We start from the raw sequence: 13,892 nt of genomic DNA on the forward strand, positions 1-13,892 counted from the left end.
ACGCCACGAGGAAATAAGACTCAAATTTGGGCCAAAAATTTTTTTCATTCAACCTTTAGCAAAAGAACAGTGGCGTTAGCTTTACAGTCAAGTAACCATGTTTCAGGTACAAACCCAACATAACATTCACTTTGGGACATACCATTTTACAATTGCGCTTATATGAAACTTAAAACATACCTTAAGCCTTTTCAGGAAACTAATACAAATCCATGTTGTTTTTGCTCATCCATAGACATTTTAGTGTCTTTTTCTGTCAAGCACTAAACAGGAAGTGAATCTTCAAAATAAAAGTGTACTCTCAAAACAGGAAGTAAGTTGCTACTCTCAGCATCAGTCCTAGTGACATGAGGCAAAACCTGGGCCCTGCAGAGAAGACACAGACTGTCGAACCTCTCCAAGATGCAACCCCAATGCTCACAACTCTTAGAAGGTTCAAGTTATTACATTTAACTATTACTATTTAATTTCTCTGTGGGGGTCCTGTGTTGGGATCATGATCATTTTGAGGGTCAGCTATCTGACCTTTGTGAATGGAGGAGCCGGACCAGAGCCATACAAAATGACCTCCAGTAGACCAGTGTGTCTGGCCCTGCAGTGCTCACCACTGGGCCCTATTCATTTTGCATGAATAGACTTTTGATATGTTTTATTTGTTACATTCTGAGTTAGTGTGAATTTACTTTACACTCTATGATTAGAGTGCACAAATTGATACAATCAAAGAGTTGTGGGGACTCAAAATGTCCTATTTTTGTGGAATGACCCTAATATGTCTTCTTTAAATAAAAATACAAGTAGGCTATTAACCTAATAGTGTGCCTGGCCAAACAAATAAGATAAAGAAGCACTATGTAACTTTTCTGGAGGAGGGTATGTCACCTGCAGTGTTTTTATTGGTAAAGAGTCTCCACTTGACACAGACCTGACCTGTAACCTGGCCTGCTGGTTGTACATATAGAGATAAGAGATGCCATTCTGTGGAACATTCCAGGCAAGGCAAGGCAAGTTTATTTGTAGAGCACATTTCATAGACAAGGCAATTCAAAGTGCTTCACACAGCAGGAAAAATGCATTAAAATCACAAAGAAATTACAGAAACAGAAATACAATAAAATATTAAAATAAAAATAAAAAACACCTAGCCACAAAGGGTAACGTGTTTTCGGAGTCCAACTCCTTTTTAAATCCTTTTTAAATCAGTCCAACTGATTGTACGTACTTTTACACGTCCAACGTGTTTTGGAGTCCAACTCCCTTTTAAATCAATCCAACTGATTGTCTAAACTAATGAAATCACAAACATAAAAGAGAAGAGTGCAAAAAAAAATCCTTTCAGTCATACAGTTTTAGCTTAGATTTGAACATTGTCAGAGTAGAAGTCTGTCTCACATCTTCAAGAAGACTGTTCCAGATTTTAGCTGCATAAAATTGAAACGCAGATTCCCCATGTTTAGTCCTGACTCTGGCACCAGCAGGAGGCCGGTCCATGTTTAGTCCTGACTCTGGCACCAGCAGGAGGCCGGTCCATGTTTAGTCCTGACTCTGGCACCAGCAGGAGGCCGGTCCATGTTTAGTCCTGACTCTGGCACCAGCAGGAGGCCGGTCCATGTTTAGTCCTGACTCTGGCACCAGCAGGAGGCCGGTCCATGTTTAGTCCTGACTCTGGCACCAGCAGGAGGCCGGTCCATGTTTAGTCCTGACTCTGGCACCAGCAGGAGGCCGGTCCATGTTTAGTCCTGACTCTGGCACCAGCAGGAGGCCGGTCCATGTTTAGTCCTGACTCAGGGCACCAGCAGGAGGCCGGTCCATGTTTAGTCCTGACTCTGGCACCAGCAGGAGGCCGGTCCATGTTTAGTCCTGACTCTGGGCACCAGCAGGAGGCCGGTCCATGTTTAGTCCTGACTCTGGCACCAGCAGGAGGCCGGTCCATGTTTAATCCTGACTCTGGCACCAGCAGGAGGCCGGTCCCTGAGGTCCTCAGAGTCCGAGATGGTTCATATGGCACTAACATATCCAAGATGTACTTTGGTGCTAGGCCATGGAGAGACTTGTACACAAGCAGAGCTGCTTTAAAGTCTATTCTCTGAGCCACAGGAGCCAGTGCAGAGACCTGAGAACAGGACTAATGTGATCATACTTCCTGGTTCTAGTCAGGACCCGAGCAGCAGCGTTCTGGATGTACTGCAGCTGTTTTACAGCTCGTTTGGAGAGGCCAGTGAGCGGCCGTTACAGTAGTCTAATCTACTGGAGACAAACGCATGGATAAGTCTCTCTAAAGCATATAACATTTTCAAAGGGACAAGCAGGTGGTGGACCAGCAGAAAAGTTACACAGTGTGCCTTTAAAAATGTTGACACTAAGCCAGAATTGAGCCCAGTTTTTACAAAAGAACAACAGGTCAAATTATTAAGTATACATGAGAATTCACAGTGAATAGATTAATACTTAAAATATGAGGGGTAAATTATGAGTTTATATCTGAATAGAGCTTATTTGCTCTGGACACGTCTCTTCTTTACTGGTGAGTTGGACTCTTCAGTGGACGCTCTCCTCTGGTTTGGACGCTTCTTCTTTACTGGAGTAGCTCTCTTCTTTCTGCCGCCTTTAAAAGTGTCAGTAAAAAACATCAATATTTTGGAAATGCTGCTTTTCAGCAGGCACAAAATTCTCACCTTGACAATCGTCTACTTTTGGTGTTTTCCTCTTCACGGGGCGTTTTTTTGGAACCGTTTTGAGCCTCACCTCCACGGGATAATGATCACTGATGCTGAGAGCCTGAACAGAGAACAAACAAGAGCAATCACAGTTAAAATGTTTGTTGTTTAGTGTTCGTTTCATAAAATGGCAACAAAAGCTACAAAATAAAATAAAAAGGCTCTATCCGATTTTTGCTTCATACAATAATGTTAAATCTGTTTCTTAGGGTCAGTATCAGACCACTGTGCGCCGTCTGCATCTAATTATACATCGTTTTATTCTCTCCTGTTAGCATGCTAATGTTTGTTAGCTTTACCGTGACAGCAAAACTCCGCTCTGACCTCTGAAAGATGTAAAAAGTGCTCATGAATAAGAAAAGCATAAGGGAAGTGAGCAATACATTTGGACTGCTGCAAACAGTTTAAACCAGTTCTGTTTTTCAAGTTTTAGAACTCAGGTACAGCATCTTTAAGTCCCATTTGGCATCTTAACAATAAAAAGTCACTATGCTATGTTACATTTCTATCAATTTTATATTAAAAAAAAAAAAAGGACTGTGTGCCAAAACTGATTAAAAAAATACAAATTTTGACTATGTGCTCAATGTGGAAACAACCAGAGCACGACTAGATCATCCAAGACGTTTGATCACAAAACCACTGGCTCGTGATTTTGATCATAGTCGCTATGAAAAAAGGCAGGGCGTTTGAGTTATGCATTTCTGTACAAGAAGTCAATGAACCTGTTCCTATTATCGTTTAAGCTCAATATTGGAGTTTAAAATGAACTAAATGTAAAATAATTACAGTACAGACCAAAAGTTTGGACACACACCGCAGAGTGAAGGCAAAAGGGCCAATAAGTGCTAAGCATCTCTGGGAACTCCTTCAAGACTGTTGAAGACCATTTCAGGAGACGACCTCTTGAAGCTCATCAAGAGAAGAGTGTGTGAAGCAGTAATCAAAGCTAAAGGTGGCTACTTTGAAGAACCTAGAATATAAGACATATTTTCCATAATTCCACATGTGTTAATTCATAGTTTTGATGCCTTCAGTGTGAATCTAAATTTTCATAGCCATGTAAATAAAGAAAACTCTTTGAATGAGAATGTGTGTCCAAACTTTTGGTCTGTACTGTATGTTATAGTTTAAAAGCAGAAACAAGCATAATGTCTTCTTTAAGTTCTTTTAGTTACTTTTTTCACACACTTTGCAAAGCTACTCATTTTGCTTAATACACAACAGAAAAACAGACTATAATCAATGTCATATAAATCAATTTGCTGTAAAAATGAATACCAACTAGATGACTTACAGTGTCGTCATCTAGTTTGAAGTGCTTTTGGAAGTTAAAGGTCTTGGCTGAAGACGGCACGACAGCGCGTAACATCTCCTCTCCAAACACCACGATCCTGCAGGGAAGAAGTACACGGTCGTGATACAGCGCGTGCTAAAGCGCCGCGTGTGAGGGAATCACCTGTCGTAAGTGTTGTCGTTACGGTTACTGCTCGTGGTGTCGACGTCGTCTTCGATCAGCCAATGGTACGCCTCGGAGCGGATCCTGATGGTTTTGAGTTTCTTTTGGGAGAGGTAACGTCCATCTGCGTTAAAGTCACCTAAAATCACTATATTCTGAGGGTGAAAATTACAAGAAAGTTGACACAAAGTACACATACATTTTATTGCAGTATATACTCCATGACTTCAAGTATACTCCATATTTATCTTTAACGTTTATTTCCCATGTATAGTACACTTTTTGTATTCTATTAACACTTTGAATCAAACATATTTCCAAGTATCTTATTATCTCAAGTTTTTAAAGGTGCAGTATGTAACTTTGTCTACCTACTCGTCTCCGTGGTGATGGAATTACTTGGCCTGGATTTACTTTCACTCAGTGGGTCAGTGTAATCCCTCATTTGTCCAGGAGAGGTCCATAGTATGGCATTAACCCTATTCATCGCCATGGAGAAAAGCAAGTGACAGCCCCGTAATTAATAAATGCGAATTGGACAAGGTTAATGCCACACTGTGGGACATTTCAGGCAAAGCAATGACATCTCCATGGAGACAAGCAGGATGTAAACTCTTTCACCAGAAAAGTTACTTGGTGCACCTTAGTGTCAGGAAGAATACTTAATGGATACCTGCATTAAAGTATTCCATTACACGGTCCAATCAAAGTACTGTATTCTGAATACCGTATTTTCCGGACTATAAGTCGCACTTTTTTCATAGTTTTGGTCGGGGTGTGACTTATATTTATACTTATGTACTTATACCCAGAGGCGACTTATATGTGATATTATTTGTTATTTTCACACTTGCAACCGCATTTCATACTCCGGTGCGACTTATAGTCCGGAAAATACGGTACTTAGAAACACAACAGAGAATTAAAAATGACTTCATTGCAATATTTGTCACGCAGTTATTTATCATTATGCACACGCACTCACCACAGCAGCATTCACATAGTGCTTTCCACCTTCAAGGCACTCACATCAAGGAACCACTCCCATTCACTCACGCACTCACACATGTACGCAGACACTGAGGGTGAGGCGGGTTAAGCGTCTTGCCCAAGGACACGACAGCGCTACACGAAGCGGCTGCGATCGGATTGCCAACCACGGTCATTTACGCTGAGAGCCTAAATGATCATATGCCGTCACGTATTTAAGAAAGTATACCACCGAAAAAGTAGCGAGGCAGTATTGGCACTCACGCTGCTCCCCCAGGTCTCTCGAATGACTTGCACCACGTCGTGAAGCTCGTCCAGCTCCTTCAGGGAATCTTCTGGCTTTGTGTGGACTGGGATCAGAACCAGGTCTTTCGCAACTGCCCCAAAGACAAAGGTAAATAAGAATAAACCACGAGTAGCTGTTGTGCGAAGGGAGACGGCAACAACAGCAAAGTCTACAGACCGGTTGTTGGACAGCTGAAGCGCAGAACAAAAGGCTCTCGGGCAAAAGCATCTTTATCCCCAACCTGGTTATCTTCGTACTGGTGACAGGCCTCCAGAGTCACCTCGTCCTTTCTGAAACACACACAAGCAAAGTTCATTCATGCAATCTTATTTCAGGTCTATTGCCCATGTGCTAAATGTGCTAAATGTGATTAAATTGTACTTAAACAGTTCATGTTCATCCATTTGACTGGACAAATCATCAACAATTTACAAATACAGTAACATACATGCTCTCCAGTGCGAGGTGCCAAGTACAATTTAGTGTTCAGGCTTCCCGCTCCCCAGACACTTCCTCTACACTTCTGATATTGCAGTGATAATGTTCCGTTACCTGTAGAAGCAGACAAACTGTTCCTTGTAGGTGTCTCGTCCCAAAGGGCAACTGGTCACCATCAAATATGGACGCCTTCTGTTAGAGCTATAAAAACAACATACGTCATTTATAATATGTCCAATTATTGATCAAATCTGACATTTTTACTATTTATGTACTTAATAAAATGTATTTGAAGCCCCACTAGATAACTTTTTTACCAAAACAGAGTAGAGTGTTATATATATATTTGTTTTTATTGCACTGGAAACATAGACATCTGATTATTGTGTTTTTTTGTATCTTGTCTTTTTTTAATTATGGACCGCCATAAAACATATAGAAATATAAGTAAATATATATACATGTAGAAAAACTGCTTGTTTCCATGGAAATGTAATATTCCACCGTATGGCATAAACCGTAAATGATAAAAGCTCATATTCTATATAGCCATAAAGTTTCCCGCGATGTACACAAGAGTTCAACTGTGATAAGAACGGCTTTGTCTCGTCGTTTTGAAGTTGTCTGGACGATGTGAACGTGACCCACTCGCCTGTTCAACTTCTCAAGTAACATCTCCATCGCTTTGCCATTTTTATCCATCACCTCCAGGACCACCGCCAAACTGTACCGACTCAGGATCTACCAGACGAGGCAGAGAGACAGGAAATATTAGATAAAAAACAAACTTAAAGTGCCCATGACCGATTGTACCACTCATTGAACTAAAAATTTTGCTTAAAATTATCAAAATTGTATCACAGAAAAGCACATTTTTAGGTTAATAATTTTTCTTCCTGTTTATAATTTATGACATCACACTAGGAAATTACCAAGCAAACACTGGGCCAAAACTCATCTACTGTAATGTTGATTTGACAAATAAATATATTTATTTGTTGAATTAATGTTAACAATGTCAAAAAAAGTAGCTTTGTGTAAATTATGCATAAACAGTCCTTACCGTGATGTCACTTCCTGTCATTTTCTACAGATTTTTTACGTTTTCTCCACAAATACCTGCTCAATTGGTGCAAAACTATAGTTTATATTTACAACAGGTACAAATACACCAAATAAAGTCAATATTAGAAATTCATAAAAACCTGTCATATGTCACTTTAAAACATTACCTTGGTCAGATAATTGACCACTGTTGTGTCCGTTACTTTCTTGATCCCCAAGTTTTTAGCATTGAAGGCTGCAATCTTCATTTTGACGTAAATTATCTGGAAATTAAGAACAAATTTAAAGTTGCGAAATTCAACATTTAATATATTGCGTTGAGTTATACATTCCTTATAATACAGGCGTTTGCATGTATTGGCTTTAACATAGCAACTAACATTTTTCTCTTCTACAAAACATGAAATATTCAAAAATAAAGAAAGTAATCTGTAATAAATCTTAATGCTAATTGTAAAAATACTAGCTGTGTGTACATAGGCATTGCAGTTGTAAATATTCCAAAAATAGAGAAGAGCAACACAAAAACAAAATTTTAATTGCACAAGTCCAGGATTGTAAATATATATATACCGGTATATACTTACACATGTGCAAGTTTTTAATTAAATGTATTACAAAAACTATCACCACGATTACTCACCAAAAGCTGCTTCAAAACTCGAAAACAAAGTGCGCAGAGAAGTTAAAACTCATCAAGATTACAAAGAGGAAGTGGCTTTTGCGTGCTTCCTGGAGACGCACAACAACAAATAACCATGTAGGGTTTTGTAAAAAAAAAAAAAGCTTACAGGTAACAACTTCTAACAGTTTACAAAGCCCTTTTAACAAATGCTAATTAACTAATGCTAATGTTTGTGCAGTAGTACATTTATGGATAAAGCCGTAATATGGTACAAATAATGAAAATATGCGAGAACCGTCACAATAATTACTTTATCAACATATTGTTCAAGAAATTACCAAATTAACTATATTTTTGGGGTCAATATTAATCGTACTTTCTTTTTTTGCTTTTGAACATTGAGCTGTTGGATTTAATAATTATTATATTGATAACTTACTATAGATATCAACACGCTTTTACGCACTGTACATTGTTTGTACCATTTATCATCTGCATTATGTTTTATGAGCACTTTTGGAAAATGGTTTATTGGGATTTTTGTTTGGGTGCACGGTTGAGATTGAATAGATCATACTATAAATTGTCATCGTGACCGCCATAAATAATAATGATATTCAAAATTTGGACAATTACAATTTTGTCTTTGAAAATGTTCAATGTAATCCCTCATTTGTCCAGGAGGGGTTGCAATTGTAGTCATCCAGACAATGTTTTTGAGATGGAGACTTTTAACGGCCGTCCAAACGCCATTTTCAATCTAAAGGTGAATCCACGATTGCTATTGATACATTTATCTTTAAAAATACAATAACATGAAACACAATGTATAAGGTATTAACTACAGATGCAACAGTAACCAAAATACTGGGATAGTTGTAGTGAAAGTTCTGATGTTGCACCAGTTTAGACCTAGTTCAGTCTTGCATATACACTTTGGACGTGGTTTAACTGCTTTTTTTTTTAATCTATCGAATTGTGTTAATCCCAGTGATATTATTTATTTGCTTATTTATTGTTTTTTACGCATTACCTAAAAAAAAAAAAAAAAAGACTTATTGGAAATTGGCAGTGCGTTACAAATATAGACTCACAAGCACCTTAGGATTAGCTTTGTTTCTGCAGAGGGAACTACAAAGACCATGATCCTTTGCTATTAAAATTGAGAAATTACTGCAATTAGACACTTTTTGAATGAGCATTTACACAATTCTCTCCACATTTGATTCATATTTTACCATGGAGTGAATACTGTGAGTAATACTGCGAGATGTTGACCCTTAGCTTCATAGTATTTACACAATGTTAGAACAGTTAAGCTTTTAAGACCCACAAAAATGTACATCACTTATTTATTTAATTACAAACATATATGAAAAACATTCTTTGTTTAATTTTACATTTGAAAACACAGGATTAAAATGATTCTTCCACATCGTTCGCTTTAAGGCATGTCTGAAAACACCTTTTTTCATTCCCTCTGTACCACATTTGCCCCGGTCATAGTTGTGTTATTATCCTTTTATTTTTAATCCATTTAAAAAAAAAAAAAAAAGTAGCACCGGCATCTTGGATTCAACTGACAACTAAATTCTGCAAATGATAAATACATCTTTTACGTCTGAGGAATGTTTTACAAGCAAAGATTCATGAGATGGTCAAAAGTTGCATTTCAATTAAACAGAATATTGTGGAAACAATAAAATTTCTGCGGTCGATTGAATTATTTAGTGTATTTTTCTAATATTTTCCGAAAGGCTGCACGCTGAATCTAAAGCCTTTACACTTAATATTCTTTTTTACAAATGTTATTATGAAGACGAAGCAAAAGTCTTGTTTTTCCATCAGCGGCAAACAATACAAATCTCTTAACAATAGTTTGAAATATTTCCCTCACTGATCATGTTTTACCAATATAATCAGGATTATTTTTGTCTATTATTTGTCTTGCTGTTGTGGTCGAAAATACACAACAACGTTAGCAAATATCACTTTTGCAAAAACAAAACGGATTTATCTGGGAAATAAAATAATGTGTCATTTGTGTAAAATTAAACTAATTGGTCTTCTACTTCCAGTTTCACTCATTACTCTGTTCAAATAATGATATTACCAAAAAATATAAACCAACAATCATGTCGAGCTACTGAACGGTTCCCACAAAATTATAATTTATTGACATGTATATTACGGAGTGCGTCTGCTAAAACCATGAGTAATGTTTGTCTTCGACGGATGAATCGGCCTTATCTCTTTCTTTCTTTCTTTTCGCATTGGGCGTCCCAGAGTCCGGTTTGGATCAGGGTGAAATTGTGGCTCTTGTCGTTGTCGCGTGTCACTGTTCGTTCTGCGTCGTGTCTGTGATGGTGGACACGGCCCCTTGACCTTTACTGACGTCGCTGATGCAGGCCCACTGACCGTCCATCGACTCCTTCCACAACGTCACCTTCGGGAAAACAAAGAGGCAAAATGAGCTTCAAGTCGCAACAGCCAAAAAATGCATAATAGAGAAGGAAAAAAACATGTATAAGTTGCACTGGAGTATGAAATGCGGCTGCAAGTGTGAAAATAACAAATAATATCACATATAACAAATAATATCACATATAACAAATAATATCACATATATACTTATACTCTGGAGCGACTTATAAGTATAAGTCGCAGCCCGGCCAAAACTATGAAAAAAGGTGCAACTTATAGTCCAGAAAATAGGGTATGTGTAATGTTTTCTAATAAGGGGTGTGGCCAGTAGCTACGGAGTCAACGATGCAAGTAATTTAAGGTGCAAATATCAGATGAAATGATGTTATCTTGACCATACAATTGCAAATGTTCATACTTTTTCGTGTAACCTTAGTTTGGTTGATATTTTCAGAGATGTAACAATGTTGTCATAAATACATCTATTGAATGAAGATAATAATTACACAATCTTAATTTGTCAATAGGGGGAGGGAGCTCCACTGACCAAATACAATAAATGATGTGCCTGACCGATGTGCGGTTTGTTTTTAATTGTGTTATTTAATATGATCTATCACATACGTCATTGCGTTTAATCAATAAATGTGTCACATGGTTGTTTTTATTCTTTGGTTATTTAATATAAATATAAATGTTGTTTGGTTGCACTGTTTCACTTAGGTTAAATAAACAATGTTACATTTTCATAATTTAGCTAAAGATGCAAATTATGTAAATGCCGTAACGATCAAAAGTCAATGTGAGGATTGTAGAATCTGGTGTATCTTTGCTTTAAAATGAGGTATGGCATAAGCTGGATATTGTTGATCAAATTGTGTCTATGTCCTCTTGGTGGAGCCAAAACATTGGCTCAAAGCGGCAACATTTGGGTCAATTGTCTTGTGAGACTCTAAAACTGAAAGATTTTAAAATTGCAAAGCGATAAAGTGGTCAGGCGCCACATTACCTTATTATCTCCTCCGGACACAGCCAAGATATTCCCTGTGATGGACCAGCTCACGTGCCACACCACGTCATTAAACTTATGCAGCAGTTTGGCCGACCATGTGTTTCCGGCCGGGTCATCACATGTCCAGATGAAGACACGCCCATCCTGGAAGTAAAAAAAATATACATATAAAAAAGTTAAACAAATGTTACTGCCCTATTTTGTGTGTGTCAGAAGTTTCTCTTATTCAAATGCCTTCTAATGAAAAGATGTTGTTAGATATACATAGTAGTAGTAGTAATAGTAGTAGTAGCAGCAGTAGTAGACGACTAGTAACACATTAGGACTAGTTGAGAAGTGAATTTAAATGATAAACTGCAGAATATTTTTTTTCATGTAACCATACCTGGGAGCAGCTGGCAATGGTGCTGGTGGGCAGTCCAATAGAAGGAGCCCAGCCCACGTCTCTGACCCAATCACTGTGGGCTTCCAGCTTCTGGTCCTCCTTCCACTGACCGTCTTCCTCCCTAAAGGTGGCGTCACGTAAATACCATATAAATCACCTTTGCGTAAACATCTCGGAGGAATTTCACGTGAATTAGGACTTACTTCCAGAGTTTAACGAGGTTATCGCAGCCACCGGAGACGAAGCGTTTGACGTAGTTTGGCTTCTGTCCTGAGGGTTGGTCGATCAGGCTGCCGGGGACAACAGCGGGGGCCCAGCTCACTGCGTTACAACCAATCTGGAAGAAATCAAAAATAATTCTTAGGTTTTCTTCAGCTGTGCATATGACCAAAATTATTTTCTTTGAACTCTTCTCTTTTATGTCTTAAATTGTTTTGTGATTTCTGTCATGTCTTTGTGATTTGAATGCATTTTTTTCTGTTGTGTGAAGCACTTTGAATTGTTTTGTGTACGAATTGTTCACCTCAAATAAACTTGCCTTGCCTGTGTGTCTGTATTTGCATTTGGACCAATATAAGTTCAACAGTCTGCATTTGCTCTTGTACTGCACACTGGGTGACAGAACAGCTCTTCTACATTATAATGAATGGATTGATCTCCCCACAGGTCCGTTAGTGAGCGTTCCCTTGGATGTCGACTGAATCTATGCCTTATTATTATTTATATTATTGACATCATTCAAACCCATACTTTTGTGACCATGCTGAGGACCATAAAATAAGTAGGAATGTTGTATTTATAGTTGAGAGGTATTTTGGTTTATCCTAGGACTGTCATAAATGTGCATCCCCTTTACAGCTTACTGTGTGCGCGTTGGGGATCTTCTTTATGTCCCACTGCTGATCGCCAGTAAATGTGAGAAGGGAAATGGCTCCATCAGAACTGCCACAGGCCAAGATTAAACCAAATTCATAGGGACCCCAGCAGACAGAGTTCACTACAGGGACAAAATGGCACAAATCAACAAACCATGAAAAAATATTATGTTAGTATGAAATATCTGTTAATCATCATCATTTCAGATCTTTAAATGCTTTAAAACAGACAAGCAATCTCACCAACCTGACGACTCATGTCCTGTGTACTCATACATCTTGTCCCATGTGCCATTCTCCTCTTTCCAAATGATAACTTTTCGGTCATAGGAGCAAGAAGCTAAGACGTTGCCAAACATTGGATGGGCCCACGCAACTTGCCACACGGGACCCTCATGGCTGCAAGGTAAACAGAAATATAAATAAATCAGAAATAAGGGTGGGTGATAACAATGTTCAGATATTTTCATCAGGAATAAAATGTGCCAGCTAATGTCTTATTTGAGGTTCAAGAATTGCTCAATGGACTGTAAAATTAACCACAAAAGGGCAGAAATATCCCTGTAGAAGATTACACTAGATGTTTTTACTTTTGATTGTCAATGTACTTTATATACTATGTTTTATTTAGTACACAAAAAAGAAAAAAACAGCTAAACAACCACATCTAAACAAATATATTTAAAAATTGTGGAATATACTTCAACAACTCAATATGAACAGTGGTTTTGGCTGTTTACCCTCGAAGATCTGCCACCAAAATCTGTCCTCCATTCCTGACATCAAATATCTTAACAGTTCGGTCAGAGGAGCAAGTGGCCAGCCGGGTCCCGTAATAGTCCATTTGGGCATCATGCTGAAACAAACAGACCCATTACTGCAAACTGGAATTTGAGGAATTATCAAACACTAATAACCCATATTGGTAGTGAATTTGACAGAAATGTTACGATTAAGTAACTATAAAACAAACAAAGTTACTGCTGTGTTTAGGGTTGAATACAAGTCAGAAGTGGCATAAACACAACTGAACTTAAACTACAATTATCAGTCATTTGGATAAAAGGCAGTATTTGACCTTTATGTTGCTAAAGCTTGCTATGGTTGCGATTTTAACACTCAAACTTACAATCATATCCTCGTGGGACGTGTCCACTGTGTTAATTACGGAAACCTGAAAGCACAAACAACGTACAGACATAAGGAGAGCACAGTAAATAAAATCTAGAATAAAACTGGTTTGTACATAATATTGTGTAGCCTGGGAGTGGGCGCTAATGCTAACAACTCCCACTGTCAACGTCAGCATCGGAGCAGAAACATCCATCAAAGTTCACAGCGTTATAAAGAAGATGATTGATTATTTGAATACATACCATGGTTGAAAATGTTTTAAAATCCAAACAGGGCAAATTACTCTATATTAATGAATGAATAAGCAGAACGTCTGCAAATTCCGACGTGGCATCAGAAAGCCGCTTTCCAGTGTGTCCGTCTGTGCGTAGCTTCCGACAGGAAACAACGACGGCGAGAAGAAGGTTCCGCAATGATGAATCCAGCGAAAAAACTACTTTTTATGATGATGTGTGTTTTTATTTTATTTATGGGATACTACG

The 13,892-nt window shown here is 38.2% G+C and overlaps 2 protein-coding genes across 2 annotated transcripts; both read right to left on the minus strand.

Moving 5' to 3' along the window:
* Positions 1-2,446: 2,446 nt before the first annotated feature.
* Positions 2,447-7,217, minus strand: LOC140366151 (deoxyribonuclease-1-like). Its single transcript, XM_072452825.1, has 9 exons — positions 7,123-7,217; positions 6,543-6,631; positions 6,005-6,091; positions 5,630-5,742; positions 5,431-5,543; positions 4,177-4,331; positions 4,015-4,111; positions 2,676-2,778; positions 2,447-2,605 (listed from the first exon to the last, which is right to left on the minus strand). The coding sequence occupies exons 1-9, from the start codon at positions 7,201-7,203 to the stop codon at positions 2,493-2,495; spliced, it is 951 nt and encodes a 316-aa protein (XP_072308926.1). The 5' UTR covers positions 7,204-7,217; the 3' UTR covers positions 2,447-2,492.
* Positions 7,218-8,923: 1,706 nt separating this feature from the next.
* On the minus strand, positions 8,924-13,791 carry sec13 (SEC13 homolog, nuclear pore and COPII coat complex component). Its single transcript, XM_072451763.1, has 9 exons — positions 13,653-13,791; positions 13,406-13,450; positions 13,017-13,132; positions 12,524-12,675; positions 12,265-12,398; positions 11,605-11,738; positions 11,402-11,522; positions 11,014-11,160; positions 8,924-10,026 (listed from the first exon to the last, which is right to left on the minus strand). The coding sequence occupies exons 1-9, from the start codon at positions 13,653-13,655 to the stop codon at positions 9,916-9,918; spliced, it is 963 nt and encodes a 320-aa protein (XP_072307864.1). The 5' UTR covers positions 13,656-13,791; the 3' UTR covers positions 8,924-9,915.
* Positions 13,792-13,892: the final 101 nt, after the last annotated feature.

Source organism: Eucyclogobius newberryi, unplaced genomic scaffold (genome assembly GCF_026437365.1).
Source record: "Eucyclogobius newberryi isolate DKJ021-1_F unplaced genomic scaffold, fEucNew1.0.hap1 SCAF_19, whole genome shotgun sequence".
Lineage (NCBI taxonomy): Eukaryota > Metazoa > Chordata > Actinopteri > Gobiiformes > Gobiidae > Eucyclogobius > Eucyclogobius newberryi.